At 48.3% G+C, this 23,871-nt stretch overlaps 8 protein-coding genes across 12 annotated transcripts; 2 read left to right on the forward strand and 6 right to left on the reverse strand.

The window, feature by feature from the left end:
- Window positions 1-1,097: 1,097 nt before the first annotated feature.
- On the reverse strand, window positions 1,098-6,448 carry LOC117590156 (far upstream element-binding protein 3). The gene is made up of 7 exons (XM_034282545.1): window positions 6,056-6,448; window positions 4,831-5,970; window positions 4,613-4,762; window positions 4,024-4,553; window positions 3,713-3,962; window positions 3,148-3,645; window positions 1,098-2,881 (listed from the first exon to the last, which is right to left on the reverse strand). The coding sequence occupies exons 1-6, from the start codon at window positions 6,134-6,136 to the stop codon at window positions 3,298-3,300; spliced, it is 2,499 nt and encodes an 832-aa protein (XP_034138436.1). The 5' UTR covers window positions 6,137-6,448; the 3' UTR covers window positions 1,098-2,881; window positions 3,148-3,297.
- Window positions 6,449-6,679: 231 nt separating this feature from the next.
- LOC117590217 (dynein intermediate chain 2, ciliary) lies at window positions 6,680-10,983 on the reverse strand. Of its 2 annotated transcripts, none has more exons than XM_034282683.1 (6): window positions 10,842-10,983; window positions 8,535-9,191; window positions 8,046-8,475; window positions 7,906-7,983; window positions 7,038-7,851; window positions 6,680-6,976 (listed from the first exon to the last, which is right to left on the reverse strand). In XM_034282683.1, the coding sequence occupies exons 1-6, from the start codon at window positions 10,890-10,892 to the stop codon at window positions 6,793-6,795; spliced, it is 2,214 nt and encodes a 737-aa protein (XP_034138574.1). In that variant the 5' UTR covers window positions 10,893-10,983; the 3' UTR covers window positions 6,680-6,792. The 2 variants fall into 2 exon arrangements, with proteins under 2 accessions (XP_034138574.1, XP_034138583.1); XM_034282692.1 differs by lacking the exon at window positions 10,842-10,983 and adding an exon at window positions 9,954-9,998.
- A 304-nt stretch (window positions 10,984-11,287) lies between these two features.
- LOC117590287 lies at window positions 11,288-11,528 on the reverse strand. The gene has a single exon (XM_034282776.1). It carries the CDS (start codon window positions 11,494-11,496, stop codon window positions 11,350-11,352), a length of 147 nt encoding a protein of 48 aa, XP_034138667.1. The 5' UTR covers window positions 11,497-11,528; the 3' UTR covers window positions 11,288-11,349.
- Window positions 11,529-13,670, reverse strand: LOC117590277. The gene is made up of 3 exons (XM_034282766.1): window positions 13,489-13,670; window positions 12,526-12,849; window positions 11,529-11,766 (listed from the first exon to the last, which is right to left on the reverse strand). Exons 2-3 carry the CDS (start codon window positions 12,738-12,740, stop codon window positions 11,754-11,756), a joined length of 228 nt encoding a protein of 75 aa, XP_034138657.1. The 5' UTR covers window positions 12,741-12,849; window positions 13,489-13,670; the 3' UTR covers window positions 11,529-11,753.
- Window positions 13,671-13,798: 128 nt separating this feature from the next.
- LOC117590230 (serine protease grass-like) lies at window positions 13,799-15,822 on the forward strand. 2 transcript variants are annotated; one of them, XR_004574272.1, is made up of 5 exons: window positions 13,799-14,548; window positions 14,608-14,958; window positions 15,017-15,068; window positions 15,123-15,326; window positions 15,395-15,503. XR_004574272.1 is itself a non-coding variant. In XM_034282703.1 (5 exons), the coding sequence occupies exons 1-5, from the start codon at window positions 14,470-14,472 to the stop codon at window positions 15,802-15,804; spliced, it is 1,092 nt and encodes a 363-aa protein (XP_034138594.1). In that variant the 5' UTR covers window positions 13,810-14,469; the 3' UTR covers window positions 15,805-15,822. The 2 variants fall into 2 exon arrangements, 1 of the variants encoding a protein (XP_034138594.1); XM_034282703.1 differs by having other exon boundaries at window positions 13,810-14,548; window positions 15,127-15,326; window positions 15,395-15,822.
- On the reverse strand, window positions 15,794-17,117 carry LOC117590243 (serine protease snake). Its single transcript, XM_034282718.1, has 3 exons — window positions 16,792-17,117; window positions 16,525-16,732; window positions 15,794-16,468 (listed from the first exon to the last, which is right to left on the reverse strand). Exons 1-3 carry the CDS (start codon window positions 17,048-17,050, stop codon window positions 15,859-15,861), a joined length of 1,077 nt encoding a protein of 358 aa, XP_034138609.1. The 5' UTR covers window positions 17,051-17,117; the 3' UTR covers window positions 15,794-15,858.
- Window positions 17,098-22,576, reverse strand: LOC117590143 (mediator of RNA polymerase II transcription subunit 23). Of its 3 annotated transcripts, none has more exons than XR_004574265.1 (15): window positions 22,455-22,493; window positions 22,296-22,389; window positions 21,276-22,240; window positions 21,132-21,218; window positions 20,871-21,073; window positions 20,436-20,812; window positions 20,206-20,380; window positions 19,659-20,147; window positions 19,281-19,607; window positions 18,988-19,211; window positions 18,692-18,922; window positions 17,978-18,635; window positions 17,776-17,916; window positions 17,276-17,716; window positions 17,098-17,158 (listed from the first exon to the last, which is right to left on the reverse strand). XR_004574265.1 is itself a non-coding variant. In XM_034282533.1 (15 exons), the coding sequence occupies exons 1-15, from the start codon at window positions 22,491-22,493 to the stop codon at window positions 17,380-17,382; spliced, it is 4,290 nt and encodes a 1,429-aa protein (XP_034138424.1). In that variant the 3' UTR covers window positions 17,181-17,379. The 3 variants fall into 3 exon arrangements, 2 of the variants coding, with proteins under 2 accessions (XP_034138424.1, XP_034138415.1); XM_034282533.1 differs by lacking the exon at window positions 17,098-17,158 and having other exon boundaries at window positions 17,181-17,589; window positions 17,647-17,716; XM_034282524.1 differs by lacking the exon at window positions 17,098-17,158 and having other exon boundaries at window positions 17,181-17,716; window positions 22,455-22,576.
- Window positions 22,577-22,639: 63 nt separating this feature from the next.
- On the forward strand, window positions 22,640-23,869 carry LOC117590254 (probable GDP-L-fucose synthase). Its single transcript, XM_034282730.1, has 4 exons — window positions 22,640-22,799; window positions 22,852-22,966; window positions 23,023-23,580; window positions 23,633-23,869. The coding sequence occupies exons 1-4, from the start codon at window positions 22,675-22,677 to the stop codon at window positions 23,798-23,800; spliced, it is 966 nt and encodes a 321-aa protein (XP_034138621.1). The 5' UTR covers window positions 22,640-22,674; the 3' UTR covers window positions 23,801-23,869.
- Window positions 23,870-23,871: the final 2 nt, after the last annotated feature.

Consider the following 23,871-nt stretch of genomic DNA (forward strand, 5'->3'; position numbering starts at 1 on the left):
CTTTTGTATATTCAATTGGCCCTGCAAATAGATCAAAGCACGTAATTTAAATCAAATATAAATCAATACATCTATATATCAATTTCAAAAATATCATTTGATTGCAAAATAAACGGCTTGACATTGGATCCAAAAAAATGCTCAACGTAAGTGGGTTTTAAAATGGACGTCTACGGATAGATGGACCATACTTACCTCTCTGCAGGAGACCGAACAGGACGGGCATAACATCAGGGCGAATTACACCTTTGCTGAAACTCTAAAAGAACGAACGACTTCCCGATCTCATACATAGAACAGGACTAGGCCAAGCTGAGCTATCACAATTATTGAGAGATGCCTTTTATCGAATACTATTCGCGTTCCCTGCCTATTCCTAGAGCTGTGCCACACTTTGAGAGGATTTGTTAGACAATATGTATGTATATATGGTATAAAAAACAATCAATATAGAGATATATGTAGATATAGATGGGCTTTGGAGGCAATGTAATCCGAATATATAGCAAACAAATGATACCTTGAAACTATATACATAATATATAAATATTCATATAGTCAGTACCGAATCATACGAGTATCTGTTCAAGTTCTTGATCGACTGAGATCTACTCTGGGCAGGAATCACTGCAGTTGCTATGAAAATATATAGAAATATTTGTATATATGTAGATATGTAAAGTTTACACACAAAAATAGATAGTAATATATCATCATCATCATAATCAAATGTCAATATTATTAAAAGTGCAATTCGATAAGGCAATAGGTATACATAAATGTAAAAATCGTTTTCCAATATAATTCAAGGCATACCCCGATCGTGGCAATCAATCAATCAATCGACTAGGAAAAGTTAAAGTCTGTCCTGAGCCTGTTCCCCCAGATATCCTCCAAAGCCAAGACCACAAACAGCGCCTCTGAAAATACGCTCAAGAAACGATTTTCAATTATGGCAATAGGCAATAGGAACAAACAAAAAAAGTCATTAAAGTCAATAGAAACGCAATAAAGCATAGAGCACGATTGTAGTGCTAAATGCTGAGAATAAATTGATATATGTAGGATATATATATCTATATGTATTATATACGGTATTATATATTATATGTTTATTCAATGTCTCGTCGGCTGCGGGCAGATTCAGCACTCAAAGACTCTGAGACTGCCCTGCCGGCCAGCGTTTACAAATTGTTGTTGGTTCATCTGCTGTTGCAACATTCAGATGTGTGTATTGGGGAGACGTAAAACTTAGTTTAGATTATTCAAAGTAATGTTTAAATATTATGGTAGACCAACGTTCATATGGGTAAGTTTTTATCATTGTTAGATTTGCATATATATATATATGTAATATGTAAGTTTGTATATCAATATGTTTCATATAGAGACAGTAACAAGAACACACGATCTTACCAAGCTTGACACTTTTACAATTAATTATTTCGTATCTGTTCATGTTCTATAAGAGAGAGTGTGAAGGTTCTGGAGTTTTGCTTTCGGATTTCTGTTATGAACTGCCTTGAAGAATGTCCCCTCTGAAAGTACATATATGTTTGGCATATGTATGTATAATATAGGGTGGCATATGGTGGTAATATATGTAAATATTGAAATATATATATATGGTGTGATATTTATTATTCCTTGTACCTTGGGAAATGAGTTTTTCTGTTTGTTTGTCTGTTGTTTAAAGAAAATATTGAAAAGAGTTTAACCAGTTAGGATATCCTATATAAATTACAGTAAAATAGAGTACCAAATCAAGTCTAATATTATTGAATTCTGGGCTGCGTTGATCATAAGGCTATTAAGTATTGTCCACAAACTGAAAGGTGAAAGTTATATATTGTACGAGTATGCATATTGTTATTATCAAATCAAATTGGTATCACTCCAAAGGCCCCTGGACTTTCAGAACTCCCCTCTCAGGCCACATTACAGAAATCTTATACAGTGTATACATTTTGGAAATCGAAAGAAAGTCTTACCAGATCACCAAGGTATAGAGAACATCGTTTATATGTATGTATGATTATAGATATTGCTTGAACGGGTTGGTTTTTTCTTTGTAATATGTAACACTAAGCTAAGTACGAGAGAAATATGTTCATGTATCAAAAACGATCATCATTTATGAGCTACATTCGATATATATAGTTCTAATCAGTATATGTAAGTAAATGGATGCATATTAATTGTAATTCTATATATTTTTTAGTTTCAGTTATTGCAATTTGAGAATTCTCAAAAATGTTGTCTTTCAATTGTAAAAAAAGAACGCTCTCAACACTCTCCGATCGACTGCCGTTCGCTCGCACATTTCATTTCGCTTGACGAGGAAAGAATAGATAGATATAGTTGTTACCCAAAAACGTATTGGATTGGATTGGCTTGGCTTGGCTTGGTTCTACTGTGTGTGTGTGTGTGTGTTTTTGTGTGTGGCTCAGTGCTATTGAACATGGACAGCAGAGGCAATATCTTTTCCTTCTGTTAGGTTTAGGTTTAGGTTTATATATATATAAATATAAATACAAATATAAAAGTAGAGTTCGGTTTTTCAGGGTGGCTTACTCTCTTATGTACTAATGGGGAAATCATAGGGAATATCAGATAATAGACAGTTGTTAATATATTAATTTACAATTATGCAAAGTGCGACGCCACAAGCTGAATGCTTTTTTGTTTGTTTTTATAATTGATGATCTGATCCGGTCTCCTTCGATCTTATCTTCTCTTCTCTGTTCATCTCGTCTCATCCCTTCTCTTTGCTTCTTCGTGTCGCTGATGATGTGGTTTAAAAACTTTTTCTTTTGTTTATTTATTTTTTGCTAGCTTGTGGGGGGATAAAAGACATAGGACATAGTAGAACAATAGATCACTGCAAAGAGTTGTACGCATGGGAAACGAGATTTGGTTAGGATATCACATAGTGTAAGCATCAATTGTACTAATTATACATAACAATATGAGGAAGGGGGGGTCTCGCATTCACTAAAATGAAGCAGGCAATTAAAGCAGAAAGATAAAGCAAATATACTATGTGTGTGTGTGTTCGTAAAGCAATCAATTGAGAGCCCAGCTTTGCAGCTCAACACGGAAGAAATGTTTTTGTCTATCAACTACTGGGACTTGGTTACCACTCACCCAATTCAAGGCACCTGCCACATCCGTTTAGTGCAGCATTTTCCACTCCAACTACAGACTACAGCTCCTTCCTATTCCTCCGACTTCGACTTTGACTCCTACTTCCATGCCCACTTCGCGCTCCTCGCCACATCGCATCCCGAAACTTGATCAATGCTTGTCATTTTTGTGCGGCTTCTGTTGCTGCTGCTGCTGTTGTCCCGGCGCACCCGGGTAGCCGCCATAGCCACCACCCGGATATCCACCGGGATAACCAGCGGGCGGACCACCGCCGGGCTGCGGTGGTGCCTGTGGCTGACCCGCAGCCGCAGCAGCGTAATACTGAGAATATTGTGCATATTGGCTAGGAGTCATACCTTGTGCATAGCCACCGCCTGCTGCTGCAGCGGCCGCTGCTGCCGCCGCTGGATTGGGCTGCTGTTGGCCAGGATTGGGACCGCCTTGGCCGGGATTCGGCGCATTGCTTTGGCCAACAGCAGGTCCACCATTCTGTGATTGCTGCAAAGCATCGAGCATTAATTGATTGCTTTTCGCACACACACACACACTCTTCCCCCACACTCACCTTATTCTTCAGCGTCTTCTCAATCGCCTCTGCCTCTTCGTGCTTGCCCACACTGCGGTAATATTCCGCCCACTGGGCGCTGTAGTCAGCGCTGTTGCCGCCCGCTGCCTGCTGCTGTGCTTGCTGTGGCACTTGCTGCTGCTGCTGCGGCTGCTGCGGCACCTGCTGTCCGGGACCAGGCGCTCCGCCTCCCTGCTTGGCCTTCATCTGTTGCTCAATCAACTCAGCCTCGCGATGGCAGCCCATTTGCCTGTAAATTGATTGATTAATTAGAAGGACAATTAAGGCTGCGAAGAGCTTTAAATTCTCACTTGTAGTACTCGATCCATTGGGCCGAGTAGTCCTGTCCAGCGTTTGCACCGGCGCCGCCAGGCCCACCGCCCTGATTGGCATTCATTGCCATTTGTTGCTGCTGCTGGGCCGCTGACGGATCCCATCCCTGCTGGCCATAGGGACCCCAGGGCTGTTGCTGCTGCTGGTACGCTGCTGCGGCGGCGGCATTTGGATCTCCGCCTTGCATTGAATTGGGCCCACCATAGCCGCCCTGCTGCTGACCGTGATGGGAATTGCTCGGTCCACCTCCAGAGCCATTTCCACCACCGCCGCCTCCCCCGCTGCCGCCGCCACCACCACCACCGATGGGCTTGCGCGCAATGACGGTCAGCTCCATGTTGATCTTCTCAGAAATCATTTGACGAGCCGACTCCACCTGGTCGGTGGTGCCCTTCGACTTGAACAGCTTTTCGTTGGGCGGATTGCTGGCATTGCGATCCATTTCAGTATGGGCGCCGGACTGCTGATTGATCAGCTTGATTGTCTCCCCCCCACGGCCAATCACAATCTGCAAGGGAAACATTTCGGTTAGGAAGCGGCAGTATAGGAGGTTCGTGTTCAACCTACACCGCATTTGGATGCCGGCACCATGAATGTGATCTCCTCACGCCCGCCCTGGGCATGGTTCACGCCGTAGCCATAGCCATAATTTGAGTTGCCTTCGCCGCCACTCTGGGAGCCGCCGCCGTTGCCATTGCGGTTGAGTCCATTTCGTTGCTGTCAAAGAGAACGGACAAAAAATGAATTAAGTTCGATTAGTGTCTGGTGTCTCGGGTGCCTCTTACCATCACGTTCTCGATCAGTCCATCGATGGTCCGCTTGGCGTCCTCGACCTGCTGGCGGGTGCCCTGTATGACACAGCGCCTGTCGCCCATCTCGTCGTTCTTGCCTTGGATGAACTGCAGCTTGCAGCCGCATTCGGTTTGAATCTTTCGGATCATGTCTCCCCCCTTGCCAATAACGACGCCTACGGCAATTTTGGGCACAAAGACCTCTACGCTCTCGCCTCCATTGCCATTGTTAAAGTTGTTGTAGCCGAGGCCGGGCCCACCGCTGCCGCCTCCACCACCACCGCCCCCGCGACCACCCTGCTGCTGAGCCAGAGCGTCCTTCTGGGCAATGAGATCCAAGACCATCTGCTTGGCATGCTCGATCTTCTGCGGATCGCCGGAAATGCGCAGTGGTTTGATGACCTCCTGGTTGGGTCCGTCCTGGATAATAATCATCTTGGCTCCCGTCTTCTCCTGCAGCTGCTTGATGGTGTCGCCACCCTTGCCAATGACCAGGCCCACCTTGGCACCGGGTATCATGATTTCCTGGTAGGGCGAATACCCACTGGGGCCCGGAGGCGGCATGTTGATGGTGAGAAGCACCTCTACGGTTCCGCCACCACCGCGGCTGGCCATCTGCTGGATCATGTCGCGACCCTTGGACACTGTGTCCCGCTGTCCACGCAACGTGATGACTCGCTCCTGTTCCGGCATCAGCTGTACCTTGGCCCCCGACTCGGCCTGGATATGGGTGATGGTGTCGTTGCTGCCACGTCCCATGAAGGCATTTGCTATGGATTCGGGTATACGGATTTGCTCCTCGCACGTTGTGCCGGCCGATGCCGCCAGGCGAGCGGCCACTGCAGCGGCCTGGGCAATGGCTTGCGTAATATTTGCCCCACCCGGACCGGACCCCCCTCCCCCACCACCACCGCCACCACTGCTGCTGCTCATGTTCGAGTTATTGTTGTGGCCGTAGTCCGGACTGCCAAAGGAGCGTTTGCACTCTGGTCCGCTGTCGCCGTCGTCGTTGTGCCTCTTGAAGCTGTTCCCCGCGCCGGGTCCCGGCCCTCCGCCACCAGATGGTGGTGATGGTCCTGCTCCAGGTCCTCCTGGACCGCCTGCTTGCTGGCTGGGTTGGATCTTAGCCGCTATCTGCAAACAGGAAAGGCAGCCGCACCAAACGCGTGTACAGAAATAACTGAAGTGTTCCCTCGTTTTCGCTTGCTCTTCTTCTTACCTGCTTGGCACGCTGTATCGCCTGGGCCAACGCCTGGGATTGACTGATACTCTGTCCCTGTTGCGGTTGAAATTCACTCATTTCAATTTAATTTACCAACTCGACTTCGTTCCCACTATCGTTAGCTTGTAGTTGAGGGAATTTTGATTTTTTTCTTCTTCGGGGTTGAAAATTCAATAACCAATTAAGCGATTTTTGCAAACGCCGCTAGCAATGTTTCAGCTATTATTTCCCAGTCACCAAAGACGTTTTCTGTAAGTTTTAATGTCGCGCACGGCACAGTATTGTTTAAATAAGTGTTTTTTCACTTTTTTAATTGTTTTTACACGTTGAAAAGGTAGAAATTATGCGTCGGAAAAAACTTTTGCAGCATTGTCCATGATTAGGGATGTGTGTATCGATATATCGATTTCCATAAGGTATCGATACAGAGTGAGAGAACAACTCGATTGTACTATGATGGCTAGTGTTCTCAAGTATAAAATGTAATTCTGTTAAAATTTAAATAAAGTGATGTGCAGTAGTCTTAAAAATGCCCAAAGTTATCCATTTCAGCATCGCTTTTAATCTTGCTTCCCCACCCCAAAAAGTCAACAAAAATAGGAAGCCTACGTAATACAAATATTTTAAAACCAAAAAAATCGACATTATATGTTCTAAAGTGAAATTTACATTCAGAATCAACTTGTGGCTCGGGAAGAGGCTTATCAAAATATATGCGTGTGGGAAGGGAAGATTTAACTGCGCACAGTGGTGGCCGTGTCGGGCACAATGTTTCCTTCGGGCAGCTCCCTCACCAGCGACAGCAGCTTCTCCAGCTTGGCGATCTGCAGCGTGGTCTGATCCAGATACAGTTGCTTCTTGGGCGGCTTTACCATCACGCGAAGATTGGGCGATAGTTTGAGCGAAGTGGTAACTCCCCTGGACAAAAGAGTAAAGTGTGGAGAGGATCAAGGCAGCGAGAGGGAACGAAGTTACTCACTTTTCGTCGCCAACCACAATGAAGGGTATCTTCTCGTTAAAGGAGAGACGCGTGAGCTTGTTCTTTCGCTTGGGCACCACCGCCTGGATGCAGATGGCCTTGTACTTGTTCACATTCAGATCGAAGACGTGCACCTTGCCCTCGGTGGTGACGGCTGCAAAGACGGTGCTGGAATAGGGCGCCCACTTGACGTCGCCCACGGCAGAGCCGAGATCGAAGATGAAGAGCGGATCGGCACGCATGTCCTCCCAGACCTTGACGCGCCAGTCGCCGCTGCAGGACACAAAGATGTTCGAGTTGAAGCGATTAAAGTCGATGCGGTAGACGGACATATTGTGTGCGTTGTAGGTCATCAGGTACTTGGAGCTGAAGGCCGTGCTGCACTTGTATATGTAGCCACACTCGGTGCCCACCAGGAAGATCTTCTGGTCGGTGGGGTGGAAGACCATGCAGCTGCCGCCGCTCTTCAGGCTGACCTTGGTGCCGTCGGGTCCATCCACGAGGCCATCCTGCAGGAACAGCGTTATGATGGTGGTCACCCAGAGCTTGTTCTGCATCAGGATCCAGTTGAAGACCCGCCCGTCGGAGGACACCGAATAGAAGTTAATCTCGCCGTCGGTCATGTCCGGGCCCCACTTGATCTGCCAGACGCACTCTCCGTGCTTGCAGTTGACGCCCTTGGAGATGTACAGCGGCTCCTTGCAGTTCTCCCGCAGATTGTAGACGGCCACGTTGCCATCGTAGAGGCCAATCACGACCAGGAACGGGTATGTGGGATGAATGTCACAGCACATGACACCGCAATCGGTTTGTACTGCAAGGGAAAGCACTCAGCAAGGAGGGAGACATGAGACTCTGCGGCACTCACTGATGTAGTCCGGAAAAGAGGGATTCTTGACGGTAAAGAGGCACAGGTAGCCCTCGTTTGTCTGCTTCATAAATTCATCTAAATGGCAGGGAGCAGGAAGGATAAAGATTTGGATTTCCTCCTCTGTTTTCCATACTCACGTGAGCCAAAGCAAACGGCAAAGAGATCGTAATAACTCGGATTGAAGAGGATATCGGTGACGTTCATCTTCTTGGTTTTTTCGTACTGAAACTTCCACAGCGGCAGCAGGTTGCCCTCGCCCTCGCGGAACTCATCCGCCGGATCCTCCCAGTAGCGATAGTCATGGGCAATGTCATCGTAGATGTTTTGGTTAATCATCCGCTCGAGTATTTGCCAGCACTTGAGGTACTTTTTGTTGAGCTGCTCGGCAATGGCGGACTTGTCCTTGAACTTCTTCGAGCGCATGCCCCGCTTGCGGTCCTCCTTCTTGGCGGCGCCTTCCTTCGACACTCCCTCAGAGTCCTCCAAGTACGAATCGTAGATGACCCACTGCAGCACGTTGCCGCCAAACTGCGATCGTGGCGGTGGGATCGTTTGTGTGTCCACATTCTAGAAAGGAAGGAGAGTCCATCGGTGTCTATGGGGAGCTATGGATGTGATGCACTCACCCTCTTCGGATTGGTGTACGTTAAGGCAGCCCGTTCGCAGTAGTTGAACTGATTGATCAGCTTTCGCTTCTTGGCGGAGGCTGTGGCTGCCGCCGGTTGGGCTGCAGCTGCTTCCTCATCATCGCCACGTTGCTCCCCCTCTTCTACACCTTCTTCACCTGCCTTGGCCTCCTCCTCTTCCTCTTCCTCCTCCTCGCCCTCCTCCTCTTCGGCCTCCTTGTCGGGTGCACTCTTGGCGTCGTCATCGTCATCGGCTTCACCCTCGCCCTCGCCCTCCCCAACAGATGTGTCGCGCTGCTCCACCAGCGAGTAGTGGGGCATGGGCAGCGGGTAGCCGATCTCGTCGGACTCCTCAATCTGGCGACGCGCCTCCTCCGAGTCCACGTGCAAAGAGTTCCCAGGGTAGCCCAGCAGGGTCACCGTGTTGCCCGGCAGCGGTGCCGGCACATACTCCCCATCCTTGAAGCTGTACACCACCAGATTGTGGATGACGTTCGTGTTGGTGGGCGTCAGCACCTTGGTCACCTCCTCGGCCAGCTCGGCCTCCGTCAGATCCAGCTGATCGTCCGGCTTGAGCAGCTGGCGCGAACGTATCCAGGCATCAAAGTCATCCGCATCGCCGCCACCGGCATCGGCCTTCGTCTTGGAGGCTCTGTTCTGCTTGACAGAGAGTGGATGGATGGATGGGGGGCCAAAGATTAGGGCACAGGTGGGACAGGTGGGTGTGGGAGTAGGGCCAGTGCCAGGGTCAGTGGTGCATGCAACATTCCATTGATGGTGCAGAACGAGCAACAGAATGGCCACTCACCTTGGGGAAGGCTAATCTTCGGGCTTGAGTGCACTGAAAGCTAAGCTAGGTGCTGGATCTATGGCTAGGACTAGGTCTACTTCTATGTCTATTAGGGAACCAAGCATGAGGCATGCAAGTTGAAGTATGAGACGTGGTGAGGGCCTGGTTACCTCATCATCATCATCGCTACTGCTGGCAACATCAACATCCTCCCGCGGATCGGTGGCAGCCGCAGATTCTGACATAATTTTGCGACTAAAATTGAATTGTGTACTGAGAGATGGAGGAGGATAGCGATCTTTCCTACTTAGCTACGACTACGAAGAGAGAGAGAGAGAGAGAGACAGAGAGGACTACAGATAGCACGGGGTACATTGTATTTACAGAGGGTACAGCTTGGTTATGGAAAGGATATCGTCGATTAAATATATGTACATTGAGAAAGGAGAGACTCAAACAACTCTCTGATTGTATTTACAAGTGACTTCCGGCGTTTTCTACAGAGGATCTACTTATGTACATGTCTGCTTTATCGCTCTGAAACGCACTGTACACACACACACGCACACACACACGAAATTCTACGAAATATGCTAGTGGGGATAACAATCAATCTATTGGTCATATACCGCCATGGCCTTGTTGGCAAGCTTCCACATCTTGGCCAGAAATTGGTTCGTGGGCAGAGAATGGCAACTAAAGGGATATCCTACACGGAGGAGCGCGCTAGTGTCTGTCTGTCCAGCGAGAGTGGCGAGGAAAGACTGCCAGGCAGTCAGCCAAAGTGGAACTGAATTATGACCAAATATATCCGACAATTCCTGATGACGTTCGTCATGTCAGCGGCCTCTTCACGACAGCCCAAAAAGCGAAGAAAAACTTTCTGTCCTGACGTCACGACAGCTGGATTGGGCGGGTCTGGGGTGGCATCAGAATAAACAAATTTCGCACACAACTTGATTAGCACGTACTTGGAGGGGGAAAGGATATAAGTTACATATTTATTTTGATGTGCAACTAAATGAAAAGGTGAGCCTACGGTCGTATATCGTACGAGTGAGGTGAGTGATTTATTGAGTCTTTTATTGCGTTGGGTCTGATGAGCATTCAACACTCATCCTTGAGGGGCCTTCTACTCACACCAAACACTGGCGAACTTCTCCTTGGACCCCAAGTACGGGTCGGAAACTCTATAAATTGGTAGCTGTAACCAAATTGCACGGCACTGCCACTGGGCTGAGACCCTTTCAGTTGGGTGTGCTTGGGGCACGCACATGGATTGCGCCGGAAATTGCAAATTATGTATCGTGACAAAGTTCCATCAGCAAGAAACGTATTAAAAATAAGCGCAAAAAGAAAATTTAAACAAGCAAAAACCAACAGAAGTCGAGACTCTGGCATTAGGTTGCCGAGTGTCGAGGCGAAAGGATGTGTGCAGCAGCGGCAGTGTCGAATGTGGAGACTATAGAGAGTGGATGTGATAGGGAATTGCATCTGGAATCCCTGATGTTATTTACCTTCCCTTTGTTCTGCTTGCCGTCGCCCTTGCCTCCTTTTGGGTCCGGCATGGTTCCTGTCTATTCCGTTCACTTGTATATTTTTATTATATGATTTTTAGTTCTCTTCCGGACTGCTTGGAGATTGAAACTGCTGTGTTTGTTGTGCTCGTGCGTTCTGACAGTTGTCTGAAAGGTGTCCTGTGTGCGTATTCCACAAACCAAAGCAAACTAAACGAAAAAGCCCCTACAACTTTACGTAATGCCATGGGGGGAACAAAAGTTTTTGCTGTGCTGCCGGCAATTTGTGGCCCTTTTGTTTGTTTCAGTTTCTATAGAAATTCGCCCAAATCCAAACGCACTATATTGTGGTTTGCCATTTGCATATCGATTGGGCAATTCTCACACTCTGAATCCAATCACAATCCACAGTGCACAGTTCCAGTGCCAGACGGAATCCTTGAAGATTTTCTTTTGAATACATTTTTATTAGAGCAGTAAATCGATCGGTGGTTGTACATTATTATCCCTATATATATGTCCTTTGCTGCCTTAGACTTTTCACATATCTCACTGGAAGTTCTGGCAGATAAACGGAGACAAGGAACATCGCCGGCCCGAACAATATCATGCACAACAGCCAGTAGAGCAAGCCAAAAAATGTAAATGGTTCCATAAATGTATGAATGTTTGTACCAGAAACGATCGTTAATAGTGTGAATGATGAATTGTCTTTGTATATAATTGTAGATAAATATCACTAGTATCACTAAACACCGGACTTTGTCTGGCTGAGAGTTTGCACGCTTCTCCGATGTTTCTAATAGATTTACAGATGTGTATTATGCTGCTGCAGGTCACTTAAGTTGATGATTTTAGCTGTTCCAACGTTATGGCTATCGTACAGATCCGCATACGTAGGAATATGTTGCTTCAGGCGCGCCACCTAAAGTGAAAAGAGAATAAAATCAGTTAGAGATTGGGCTCAATTCTCAGCTTTATTTGCGGCTCTTACAGCGTGCTGTTTCCTGCCCTGTTCGACGTTAACTGGCACAGCTGCTCCACTGAATCACGCACTTTATACACTCGTTATGCCCACACCTCAGATGTGTATTTTTGGGGGCTATCCCCGGGCAAATCACATTCTAAATGCGAAGCTTTTTCAGCTGCAACTGACGCCAGTTAATTCGTAACTGATCCCCGGTACAGGCCTGCTTCGCCCCGCCAGCCAACAGGTTCTAAAGTTCCAGTTCTCGGCTCAGAGCTGAGAGCGTGACTACACCTATTCAAGACTCATTTAATGCCCAAGGCAAAGCCAATTCTATGACAACACAAACTGGTTTTCATTTCTATTTCAATTCAACATTTTAATGGAGCCGATCCACACAGTTCTTGGCTGGTCCCACACAAACACCATTTAATGGCAGGCATTGAACGTTTATCAGTGGTCCAAAAAATGTCAATGCAATGAGTATATAATGTACGAAAGATTGTGTACTCGTAAGGCTATGTACAAGGATTGATACGTGGATGGGAGAAGATAATGAAACATTTCTGAAGTTCTATTACAACAGCCCTAAATGGCTGGTCACTGCCCTAATCTAATCTAAGAACTTTCTCCAACAGTTGTGTAAACTATAAACCCCTCTCAGAGCTCTTCAACTGCGGAAGTGAGTGATCACTCTCTCCATGGGCCCCAACTTACATGATGTAGAAATAATTATCGCTGTCCTTGCGCTTGGCATTTTGAGTGGACGCGGAATTCGATGAACTGCTTTCCGTGTGCTGCGAGCCTGAGTTACAGTTCCGGCCCCAGCGATTGGGAATATCACTACCATTCGTGTGTCCATTCTGCTGCTGATGATTTCCGAGATCGTTGGCCTTGTTGGAGCCTGCGAAGAACGACTTTACGCTATCCATGATGCGACCCTCGTTCCAGATCTCTCTCGATTTCTTTGTGTGGATCGGGTGGAAGTGTGTGTACACTCGTATGTCGAGCCTCCGCAGAAACAGTCGAAAATTGATAAAGCTAAAAATATAATTTATTTATTTATTTTGACTGAAATCTTGTCGTGCGACTGGTGCCGCTGTTTCCAAGCGTTTGGGAACTGTTTCTGTTTGTTTCTTTTCTTTTTGGGTGTCGTACGATCTAAATTAAATCAATTTCTGATGCAGTTGAGCAACAAGTTGATTATTGATAAGATTTAAAGCAAACCTAGCTGTCGTATCGTATCTTGGGTACAGATATTTATGATTGTTTTTCATTGTTCTTTATGGCGAGCGTACGCACATGAACTGTGGCTTCATGCAGCACAAAGCACAAAGAAACAATTGAATTGGTTGTTCAAACAAAGTTCGATAAAATGGCACACATTAGGTGGGAAAGTGCGTCTTAATTTAAATGCAAACCGTAGTTAGTGGGTACACTTATGTATATTGTGTGTACATGGTGTCGATCGATGTACATATTATCAATTAGCGGTTCAAATCAGTTCACCGGCGGCGCTGATAGCCGCATTATGAGTTCCCAAAACGACAGAGACACTCGCATTCTTAGGGATCCATGGGAAATACATAGTTTGCGTGGTTAGACCAAATGGCCCTGGATGGCCCAAATGGCACTGATAAAGACGAGGTCAAGCCATTTGTAGGCTGACAACCGACCTACCTCACACACGCAATTGCCGCTTGTAACACGATAAAAACTTGTGACTAGCTGCTGTCTATCGCGTTGGATCGTTGAGTTCAATTTCAATTGCTTTGAAACTATTTCGCCCTGGACTATTCCTCCAGCTGAAGAAACTGAACACACACTTCAAATGAAACCCACGAGAAACCCAACACAGAACCGCTTTGCACAACGACTGAATCAATTGTGCCGTGCCGTGCCGCTTAGACTCCACGGTAAATTTCATTTTAATATTTCAGTGCTGCCATTTGTTGGTATTGGTGATCTGTTGGGGCGGTTTTTCTAGTTTGTTGTGATCGTTGTTTCGTTGTATATTCTGTATACATAACACCTTTAACTATGTACCAACCTTTTGGCTGCATTGCTTTGCTATATCCTACCTGTTAAAACAGGTACGAAAAACCTTGTAAGTGAACTTCCCGTCTTGTCTCTTTTCGTTCGCCCACTCTGGCTCTCTTTTTGTGGTCAACTCTCTCTCACACACTTCTCTCTTTGCATTTCTTGTGCTCCGCGTGCACTGATGCCGTGCATTAATGAACGGTATACACACATACATACATTCGAGCATGTGTGCGGCATGTGTGTATTTTACAACTGCTCACACACAATTTTGTAATTCATTGTTTGGTGGACTTTGGACTTTCGGGTATACCTCGGGCGCATATGTCATATGTGCATATGTAAGTATGTTTGTATGCATACTACACATGTATTTTCTTTATGTATGTACATATATACGGTGGAGCTATGTAAATGACTTTTGGTTTGTCGCTCTTACGGAGTTTTTGTGGCGGCTATGCGAATACCCTACAGAAAATCGATTTGGTTCGAAGCGTTTGTTGTCCAGTGTTATTTCTGGGAAAATATGTCATTACACTGGGTCACTCGACACTGAGTTGATAAGAACCGATTCTCGGTTAAGACAAGTATGCTGATTAATCCGTATTATTCTCCGGCGAAATGTTCATCCGAATGGAACTCTACGCTCTGAAAAACGTGCTCCTGTGGATTATCCTGTGGCTCCTAGCTGTAGGCAACTGTAGGTGTACCTGCGCGATCGCTTACAGAGTAGTTTGTAATGCATGAACCTCTTTGCAGTGGCAGAAAACGTGGAAAGCTGTTTGTACTGTGTGCCCATTGACGAATGCGGAAAACTGTTTGGCATCCTGCAGCAGGGTAAAAGTGCACCATTCGAAGACATTCGCTTGCTCTATCAGTCCGGCTGCAATGATTATCGCGGCTTGTTCTGCTGCGGCAACGATCTAAAGGGCATTGAGGAATTGGAACTCCAAAAGCCGCACTGTGGCGTCTCCGAGTCAAATCCAGTGGACTTCCGCATCATCAACGGCGAGGAAGTGAAGCTAAGCACCAGACCCTGGATGGCTCTCTTCTTGACCAACAGCTCCGCCAACGGCCAACACTTTTGTGGCGGCTCGCTCATCACAAAAAGTATTTAACTCCTTCCATACAGATAGCGACACTCAAATACTCATCCAATCCCTTGCAGAATTTGTACTCTCGGCAGCGCATTGTTTCACCAAGCGGGAGTATAATGATTTGTGAGTATTTTGCGAGTCAATTTTCTGTCTGGAATTGATGCTGAAGATCTTTAGGCAGAAATTCCGTGGTGGTTCGCTTGGGAGAGCACGATGTGCGCCATGCCAGGGACTGCCGGACCTATTGGGACAAGGAGATTTGTGCTCCACCGTCAGAGGATTTTGCCATCAAAAGGATAATTTCGCACGAATTCTTCTCGCATAGCTCCAATTACCACGACATAGCTCTGGTTGAGCTGGCCACGCAGGTGGATTACAAGAGTGAGTTCCCCTTACGTCACTCGATCAACAGTCATTTCCAGATGCTTCCCTCTGATCTCATCTTGCAGTTCACATCAAACCCATCTGTCTGCCCCTGAACGTAGAATTGCAGCAGCTGGCGGAAACTCTCGACTCCTTCAGCGTGGCCGGTTGGGGCAAGCTCAATGCCTATGCTGCTCGGGGCTCCGATGTGCTCATGGCCACCGATGTGCGGCGCAGCTCTCGCATAATGTGCACCATCAAGTACAGCATGTGGGTGAAGGAGAGCCAAATCTGTGCTGGCAGCGGCACCACAACAGAAGACTCCTGCCACGGCGACTCTGGCGGCCCTCTGGGAAGTCTCGTCAACTACTTCGGCCGACCCCGCTTCGTTCAGTTTGGACTGGTGAGCTTCGGATCCAGAAACTGCCAAAGTCAGGCCGTCTACACAAACGTAGGCGCCCATCTGCCATGGATAACAGAAAATATAGTTGAATAAACATCGATTTGTACATTATTTGTAGCAGCACACGAGATTCTTAGAGTAAACCACTTAATCGGACCACACAATGCCCTCGATCCAGTCGGTGAAGAGGTGAACCTTAGTGTAGACACTCGGCAGACCCTGGGTGCCGCACACCAGGCCATAGGAGACGATGCCAAACACTTGTTTGAGGCAGGAGTAGAGTGGATGCTGCACAAAGATGGGTCCGCCCGAGTCACCGTTGCAGGTGTCCGCATTGCTGGTGAGCGATCCGGCGCAGAACTGGGTGCGCGTCTCGATACCCTGCTGGAGTCGCTCCACGCACTGATCGTCGCTGAAGCGCTGCAGTGTGACCTTCAGCAGGTGCGACGATTTCAGGCCCTTGTCGGAAGTGAATCCCCAGCCGGCGGCAGTCAGCTGACTGTTCTCGTTGCCGCTGCTGGGCGGCAGACAAGCGGGTGCCACATGCTCGTTAAAGACTGCCGCCTTGTCCAGCTCTACGAGGGCAATGTCGTTCTTAAAGCCATCCTCGTCATCGTACGCCGGGTGCACCACATAATTGACCACTCGAAAGTCCTGCACCTGGGCATCGTCTGTGGTGCTGTTGTAGTCCAGCTCCCCGAGACGCACCACAAATTTAGGTGAGTCAAAGTCGGGATCCAGACGCTCGGCCTTTGATCTGTTGAAGCGGCAAATGTAAATTATTATCACGGCTATCGCTGGGCTTCCACTTACTCGCTGGTTTCCAGACAATGAGCCGCTGTGAGCACGAATCTGGGATGCACCAGAGCCCCGCCGCAGTCCCAGTTGATGTCGGCCTTGTCGCTCTCCCTTGTGCCAATCAGCGCCATGAAGGGGAACTCCTGGCCAGCCGCCTTCGATCCGCCCACAATGAAGGGCGTGGAGCGGCAGGAGGCGCGTGCCTCATTGAAACGCTTGCACTCTGATAAAGTTATGAGCTTTAGTTTTTCACGTTGACTAATGGACGCTCTCCCAGCTTACCCCGCTCAAACGGTCTCGTTTCATCGGCCGGCTTCACGTTCTGGTGATCCAGCGGTATTGGACAGCACACGATATCGTTGAACTCGTCACAGTACTTGATGTCAGGGCCAATCAAGTGCTGATTGTAGAATATCACGGGACAATCGGTGGCAGTTAGTTCCTTGCACTCGCCTGTTCCATTGTCGCAGAATTCGGCGCAAACACTGGCCAAAAGCATCAGCAGCAGCGAAACCTGAAGTCCGAGTAGCGACTCATCCATTTCCGACTGCGTCGCAAGCGAAACTGAGAGGCGATCACGAAACGAGCTTTCAGAGAAAGCGCAGAGAGAACTTCGCTGCTGTGACGTGACTCATTCAGCTGCTTCGAACTATCAGGAAGAAACACCTCCATTAACCAGTAACCAGTTCATTTAGGATTATTGAATAAATATTTTAAAATTCGCTTAGGCTACGGCTTAAGTTATCTGATAAAAGTTCTCACTTACACGATCTCATGATTGATGCAAAAACCGGTACAAAAAGAGCCAATAATACTACTAATTTGAACTTATGCTAGAGCTGGGTATTACGTCTGGTGGGGCCTCTATAACTAGTTGTGGCGCATGCCCATACTTTGCATGTGCTGCTGTTGTTGCTGCTGTTGTTGTTGCTGCTGCATGTGCTGCATGTACATTTGCTGCTGTTGATTGAGTTGCTGCTGCTGTTGTGGATTGCTACCGCTACCCAGTGGCACGCTCGTTGTTTGCGCAGCATTCACCTGTTGCTGCATGGGTTGCTGCTGCTGCTGCTGCTGCATGGGTTGTTGCTGCTGCTGCATGGGTTGTTGTTGCTGCTGCATGGGTTGCTGTGGCTGCTGCTGCTGCTGGTGTTGAGCTTGCTGCGGCGACTGTGTTTGATTTGTGACTGTATTGGCATTGCTTTCAGCGCTAAAATCAAGTGAAAACAAGTTAAATCTTTAAGTACTTTCACGTGTGGCAATGCTTACATCTTCTCTGTATGAATATCCTCCAGATTCAGATACGATATGAAGCGCAGGCGCATCTGTAGCAGTGGTCGCAGTCGTTTAATGATTGCCTCCGACTCGTTTTTAATGGTATTCCCCACATGAATGTACTTGATGTGGTAGCTGCAAACGATACAAAGTTAATTAGTCTTCAAAATGCATACAAATATTCTATAACACTAACAGAAAATCGCATATTTGATCCACATATTGCAGGGGTCTGGCACCGCTATGCTTGTCGACTACCTCCAGTATCTCATAGAGCAGAATGGCGATGCCTGCCACAGCATTTGGGGTCTCCAGCTCGATGCGTTTCATGAAGGGACCAAAGACATGGCAAAGATACAGCAGCTGCTGCTCTGTGTGCACGCAGGGCTTCAGCTTCTCCTTGATGTGCCTGGTCATGGCCGCCAGCTTGAAGACGCCCATGTGATGGAAGACCGAGTGAGCCACGGCCAGCACCACAGCGTAGCTCTTTTCCAGCATCGCCTCGCGCACCGTCTTGAAGTTGAACAGCTCGAAGGCATTGAAACGATACGTCCAGTTCAGCATGTTGGGTGTATTCAGCATTTCCTTCAGCCGATCATAGATGCCGGTCCAGTAGGGCTCTGGCAGCGCTGCCATCACGATGCCCACTGCATTGATGTAGCTGTGGATCTCCTTCTGCGGTATCACCGCATAGCCACTGACTATCACGTCGATGAGGTTGTTGGCCACCAATGCTGGGGCCACGGGCAGACCCAACAACTCCACACACGTCACATACAGCGCATGAGCGGGGGCATTGGGAAACTCGTTGAAGCGCCAGTCCGTGGTGTAGAACACATTCTTCCCGCTGATGGCTAAAAGGCAAGCGATTAACTTGAGTGTTCATTAACTTTCCCTCAGTTTAACTTACTCTCCGACAGTCGCTTAATTAAATTCATGTAGTAGCTCAGTTCTGGTGTCCAGAGCAAGTCTTGACTCTGAAGAAAGACCTTGTAGGGCTCACTGATACTCCAGTTTGGTGGCCGAATGTCACTGAAGGCGCCGGTAATCGTGCTCACCAGCTTCTTCTTCAACGAGGGTCGTTCCCGCAGAATGCGCTCATAGTAGTGCAGAGTGTTGTACAGATATGTGATGGGACGATCTGCAGGAAGAGCACACCCAGTTAATTCTTGCTTGGAGTGGGCAGTGGGTAGAGTGGGTACGCACCATGAAACTTGTAGAGTATGCTCAGATGATCCAGAATGAAGCCCAGGATCTGGTGTACACTCGGAATGGTGAGCTCTATGAAACGATGCACAACCACATCGAGCACGGGCAGAAAGCGCAGGCACACATTGCTGAAATACACGGGAAGAGCAAGGTGCGAGGCAGACTCGTCGAGAGCAAACTTTTCTGGGTACTTCTGGTGGAAGGACAGATGCTTATCCTGCCTATAAATGGGTAAGAGAACAGAGAATACTATTACCCTGCCTCACTGTTGGCAATCTTAACAATCTTACCAGTTGCTCTGCTTCCAGTGATCGGGATTGTTGTCCTTGCAGAACTCCTGCACGCGGTTGCGCAGCTCGCTGGCTTTCAGCAGCAGCAACTGGATGATCATGAAGCAGACCTGCGCCTCATTGCCCTCGTGGGTGCGCAGTGCCAGGCAGAGCACCACGCGATCGATGGTCACCACATTGAACTTCCAGATCATGTGGTTGATCGTGTCCACACACTTGTGGATAAAGTCACGGCCATCCGAAGAGCTGGCCACCTCTGCGACCAGATAGTCGCAGAACTTACGCAAATGCGTTGTCAGTGCGCGGGCACTGATGCCCTCCAGGATCCTAAAAGAAAGTAGGTTTAAAGAGGACGCGCTTTTGAGATTAATTACTCACTTGTAGGCCACTGGACTGATGCTCTCCGTCTCCCAAATTATCTTGAAGAGCAGACATAAGAACAGGGGATTGGTAGTTGGGCGCAGAAAGTGCGCAATAATATCGTTCTCGCTGGTCATCGAGGTCCATGTGCGGTACTCCTCCTCCACGGACTTTTTCAGCTGCTGCTTGTTCTCCGGCGGCTGGGCGTTCTGTGTGAAGTACTCGTTCAGGGCTGGCGGGAAGCAGGCCAGCGACTGCAGCGACCACGAATGTGGCGTGTGCTGCATTATGTTTGCCAGAAAGTCTTTGCACCAGCTCTGCATCTCGTCACCGCCACCATGCACATGCATGGAGCGGGCCAGCGTCAGGATGAGCACACGGTTCAGCTCCTCACTCTCGTTGGAAGCCACCGCTCCGGGAGACTTGTCGTTGAAGTAGCGCGAGAACTGCGGCTGGAACTCTGCCGATCCGATGCTGGTAATCAGGCGCAGACCGGTCGATTCGAAGCTACAATTTACAAAGATTTAAAGGAGATTCAAAACTCTTAATGTTATTGCCGCCTCACCATAGATTTAGCTGCATTTTATTGGTCTGCGGCACCGAAGAGAGCGAGTGGAGCAGCGACAGCAGCTGGACGCGGTAGTGTGTGGGCACATGGTGCAGTCGATATGAGAACATTTCCATGAGAGTGTGAAGCATGGCCCAGGCATGGTTCTTGAACACCGTGGGCATTAGTTGGCCTGCGTATTGGAAAATTCGTACAATTTGTTTATCATTTCTAGCTACTGCACTCACTCAGAAAACCCTTCACGCCAAGCGACTCGATTTCCGTGTAGACCAAAAGTCTCGCGTATGTCTCGAGCAACGCCGCTGCCGGCACTTGGCCCTTGGTTTGGGCCTGCTTCAGCATTTGCGTGACGAAGCTGTGGATCAGCGACATTTTGCTGTGCACAGTGAGGCTGTCCAGCACTGCCACCGAAAAGTTGACGGCTGGTATCTGGGCGCCATTGGGTGACTTGGAGGTTCCATTGAGGGCCTCCAGGAGCAGACCCATGGGCCGTCCGAAATACTCCTGATTGGTCGAGTACGCATTGCACACAAGAATGATGCGAAAATCGTTGCCCAGCGACATGTTCATCATGGTGTTTGGCGAGACCAGGTGCTGCAGAAAGCTGTGGGTGGATGGAATGATTACTGCCTGATCCTCATGCCGTTTGCATGGATGCTTACTCGTGGTGATTCTTCAGGGCAATAGGCAGTGGTCGTGTTATGTTCATATTCTCCACACGCGCCTTCTTCATCAGATGGATCCACACGCAAATGGGTGCCATGTGGCGGACCATGGACGATTTGTTGATGTCCGGCAGCTTGAGTGGCTCCTGCTCCGGATAGAGCAGATCGAACAGCCGGAAGACGGGCAGAAAGTTAGTAATCTGGAATGGATTTTCTGTTGAGTTCTGTTCGTTCTTGAATGTCTTTTGCTCTTCCTACGGGATTCTTTTGAATGCTGCCAGAGATGAATTGCAGAAGGATCCACATCAACTGGTCGCGTCCCTTGCGTAGCTCCAACTTTGAAAGCTGCAGAGGAAAAGATAGTTCTTATAGACATGATTTATACGAATCTGTGAAGCGTACCTTCTCGTGCAGTGACAGGACAATGTGCATAAAGCTGACAAATTGGAAGAGCACAAAGTAAATCAGCTGCGAGGAGAGATGTAGCCACACCCACTCGTTGGGTGTAATCTGCTCGTCCGAGGAGTTGAATCCACTGCCCGCAGTGGCGTCATTTGCCTCAGTCATCTCCATGGCATGTATGATCAGGTTGACCAGCTGCTCCTCCAGGGCATTGTAGCGCTGCTTTTGGTGCTTCTGTAGGTTGAGCATTTGCGAGACCATCTCGCGGGAGTAAGGCTGCTCCAGCACATACCGTAGCAGGGGCCGCTGCTCCTCCAGCAGTTCCGGCTCGTAGGGCAGGCTGCCCTTAAAGTTGAACTTCAGGGTGTTGTGGTCGAGGCGCCAGGAGTTCATCATGTGATCGGCGTAGCCAAAGTGCTCCACAATGGGCAGCATGTTGGCGTGTCCAATGATCGATACCATTTGGGCCGTGGTGCGGAATTCCTCCACGAAGTCGGTCATCAGCTTGTTCAGCTTCCAGTGGTAGGGAAACGGACGCATTATCTCGTTGGCAACGAAGTAAGCTGGCAGCAGGCAATTGTTTCGATCGAACAGAAAGCGCAGTATCTCCTCCACGGCCAGGAGTTGCGGCATGTAGGTCACATTGACGTTGAGGGGGAACCACTGCGCCTTGTCGCGGCACACCTTCATGATCTCGCGCACTCCCTTGTAGTCCACCTGCATGATCACCTTCTTGATGATCCGAAAACTTTCGATCCAAAAGGTTTTGTGTTCGTAGTCGAGTTTCTCACACATCAGCACCTTGTCGCAGATCATCCAAGCTGTTATTACATGCGCATCCACCAGCTTCACCAGCGCGGCCATCATTACTTTCATATGATAACTGGACGCGCTGGCGGCACGTAGCAGGTACAGCCGCAGGACATGCTCCCGATGCTCCTGCGCAATGTTTCCAAAGGCCGCAACTGAAAAAGACATTGGTCAATTACATTGTGGGACCACTCGAACAGATACGCATACCCAAATCATTTGAGAAAGTCGTTGCCTTGTCCTCTTCGCCGAATGGCTTAAAGACGATGACGCTCACAAAGGCCTCGTCGATGGAGTCTACTTTCTGTAAGAGGCAAGAGCTGTTTTAGCTAAATGGATTTCCTTCGTTGCGGTTGCTGTAGGTCTTACCAGGAAGTCGTTAACGGTGTCTATTATTTGCGTTTCCATTTCATTCCATTTAAATTTCCGGCCGCATAAACAAATTTCTTCGGCTGGCCTGGCTCCTGCTACAATCGATAACACACGCCGGCACACACAGACGATAGATAGATTTTCGTCAGCCCTGGTTCTCAGCTGCTGCACTGTACCATTCTGTTGTTTGGTTGGAATATTCTGTACTGCAATAACAATGAAGAAGGTCTTGGTTACAGGTGGAACTGGTCTTGTGGGCAAAGCCCTAGAAGCTATCATCAAGAAAGAAAGGCCCACGGATGAGGAATGGTATTTTGCCGGCTCCAAAGATGCCGACTTGACGTGAGTATTGTGCATACAGTGAGAACTGTAAATAAACAAGCATTTTCCATAGGAATCTGGCAGCCACGCAGGCACTCTTCGCAAAGGAGAAGCCCACGCATGTCATCCACTTGGCCGCCATGGTCGGGGGCCTGTTCCACAACATGAACAATAACCTGGACTTTTTGGTGAGAAAGAAAGGGCTTCAAATTCTCCAGCAAAGATTAACTCTCCTCGGTTGCAGCGAAACAATCTGCTGATCAATGACAATGTGCTGCAAACGGCCCACGAGCAGGGATGCACCAAAGTTATCTCTTGCCTGTCCACTTGCATATTCCCAGATAAGACCACATACCCCATAGACGAGACCATGGTCCACAATGGTCCCCCACATCCTTCAAACTACGGATACTCCTACGCAAAGCGGCTCATCGACATTCAGAACCACGCGTACAACGACAAGTACGGGCGCTTGTACACCTCTGTGATTCCCTGCAACATCTTCGGTCCCCACGACAACTACAAGCCCGAAGTGAGTCACGTCATTCCGGGCATGATCAATCGCATGCACAAGCTGATCACGGAGCAGGCGGATACTCCGGAAAGCGAGAAGGTTTTCACAGTATTTGGCAGTGGCAAGCCTCTGCGTCAGTTTATCTACTCCTTGGACCTGGCAGAACTGATGATTTGGGTACTGCGGAGCTACGACAGTGTCGAGCCAATTGTCCTGAGTGTCGACGAAGCCCAGGAGGTGACCATCTTCGAGGTGGCCCAGGCAATAGCCACAGCATTTGAGTTTAAGGTGAGCAGAGGTACTTTAGCGCAGTTGGTACTTTAATAATGATTGTCTTCAGGGTAAACTTGTTTGTGATACAAGCAAAGCGGATGGGCAGTACAAGAAGACGGCGTCCAATGCTAAGCTACGCAGTCTCCTGCCGGAATACACGTTCACGGACTTTGAAACGGCCATCAAAACATCGGTGGAGTGGTACAGAAGCAACTATGAACAGGCGAGAAAGTAGCTGGAACGAACGCACAACCCACAATTGTAAATAAATTCCTGCCTTATTGTCTTCAGAAGTTCAAGGGAATC

This window comes from Drosophila guanche, unplaced genomic scaffold, assembly GCF_900245975.1.
Source record: "Drosophila guanche unplaced genomic scaffold, DGUA_6, whole genome shotgun sequence".
Taxonomy (NCBI): Eukaryota; Metazoa; Arthropoda; class Insecta; order Diptera; family Drosophilidae; genus Drosophila; species Drosophila guanche.

Bases quoted from the DNA above. Each gene is read 5' to 3' on its own strand.
- LOC117590156 (XM_034282545.1), bottom strand. From the start codon at position 6,136: ATGAGTGAATTTCAACCGCAACAGGGACAGAGTATCAGTCAATCCCAG. The intron at 5,971-6,055 runs GTAAGAAGAAGA...TCCTGTTTGCAG, and splicing joins CGATACAGCGTGCCAAGCAG to ATAGCGGCTAAGATCCAACC. The intron at 3,646-3,712 runs GTGAGTGTGGGG...GATGCTTTGCAG, and splicing joins AGAAGACGCTGAAGAATAAG to CAATCACAGAATGGTGGACC.
- LOC117590217 (XM_034282683.1), bottom strand. From the start codon at position 10,892: ATGCCGGACCCAAAAGGAGGCAAGGGCGACGGCAAGCAGAACAAAGGG. The intron at 9,192-10,841 runs GTAAATAACATC...TCTGTCAAGCAG, and splicing joins GCAAGCAGAACAAAGGGAAG to AACAGAGCCTCCAAGACGAA. The intron at 7,852-7,905 runs GTGAGTGCCGCA...TTTCCCTTGCAG, and splicing joins CTCTTTTCCGGACTACATCA to TACAAACCGATTGCGGTGTC.
- LOC117590287 (XM_034282776.1), bottom strand. From the start codon at position 11,496: ATGGAACCATTTACATTTTTTGGCTTGCTCTACTGGCTGTTGTGCATG.
- LOC117590277 (XM_034282766.1), bottom strand. From the start codon at position 12,740: ATGGATAGCGTAAAGTCGTTCTTCGCAGGCTCCAACAAGGCCAACGAT.
- LOC117590230 (XM_034282703.1), top strand. From the start codon at position 14,470: ATGTTCATCCGAATGGAACTCTACGCTCTGAAAAACGTGCTCCTGTGG. The intron at 14,959-15,016 runs GTATTTAACTCC...AATCCCTTGCAG, and splicing joins CGGCTCGCTCATCACAAAAA to AATTTGTACTCTCGGCAGCG. The intron at 15,069-15,126 runs GTGAGTATTTTG...ATCTTTAGGCAG, and splicing joins AAGCGGGAGTATAATGATTT to AAATTCCGTGGTGGTTCGCT.
- LOC117590243 (XM_034282718.1), bottom strand. From the start codon at position 17,050: ATGGATGAGTCGCTACTCGGACTTCAGGTTTCGCTGCTGCTGATGCTT. The intron at 16,733-16,791 runs GTAAGCTGGGAG...TAACTTTATCAG, and splicing joins AACGAGACCGTTTGAGCGGG to AGTGCAAGCGTTTCAATGAG. The intron at 16,469-16,524 runs GTAAGTGGAAGC...CCGCTTCAACAG, and splicing joins CATTGTCTGGAAACCAGCGA to ATCAAAGGCCGAGCGTCTGG.
- LOC117590143 (XM_034282524.1), bottom strand. From the start codon at position 22,493: ATGGAAACGCAAATAATAGACACCGTTAACGACTTCCTG. The intron at 21,074-21,131 runs GTAGGAAGAGCA...AATCCATTCCAG, and splicing joins GCAGCATTCAAAAGAATCCC to ATTACTAACTTTCTGCCCGT. The intron at 19,212-19,280 runs GTAAGATTGTTA...ACCCATTTATAG, and splicing joins CACTGGAAGCAGAGCAACTG to GCAGGATAAGCATCTGTCCT.
- LOC117590254 (XM_034282730.1), top strand. From the start codon at position 22,675: ATGAAGAAGGTCTTGGTTACAGGTGGAACTGGTCTTGTGGGCAAAGCC. The intron at 22,800-22,851 runs GTGAGTATTGTG...CATTTTCCATAG, and splicing joins TCCAAAGATGCCGACTTGAC to GAATCTGGCAGCCACGCAGG. The intron at 23,581-23,632 runs GTGAGCAGAGGT...GATTGTCTTCAG, and splicing joins CCACAGCATTTGAGTTTAAG to GGTAAACTTGTTTGTGATAC.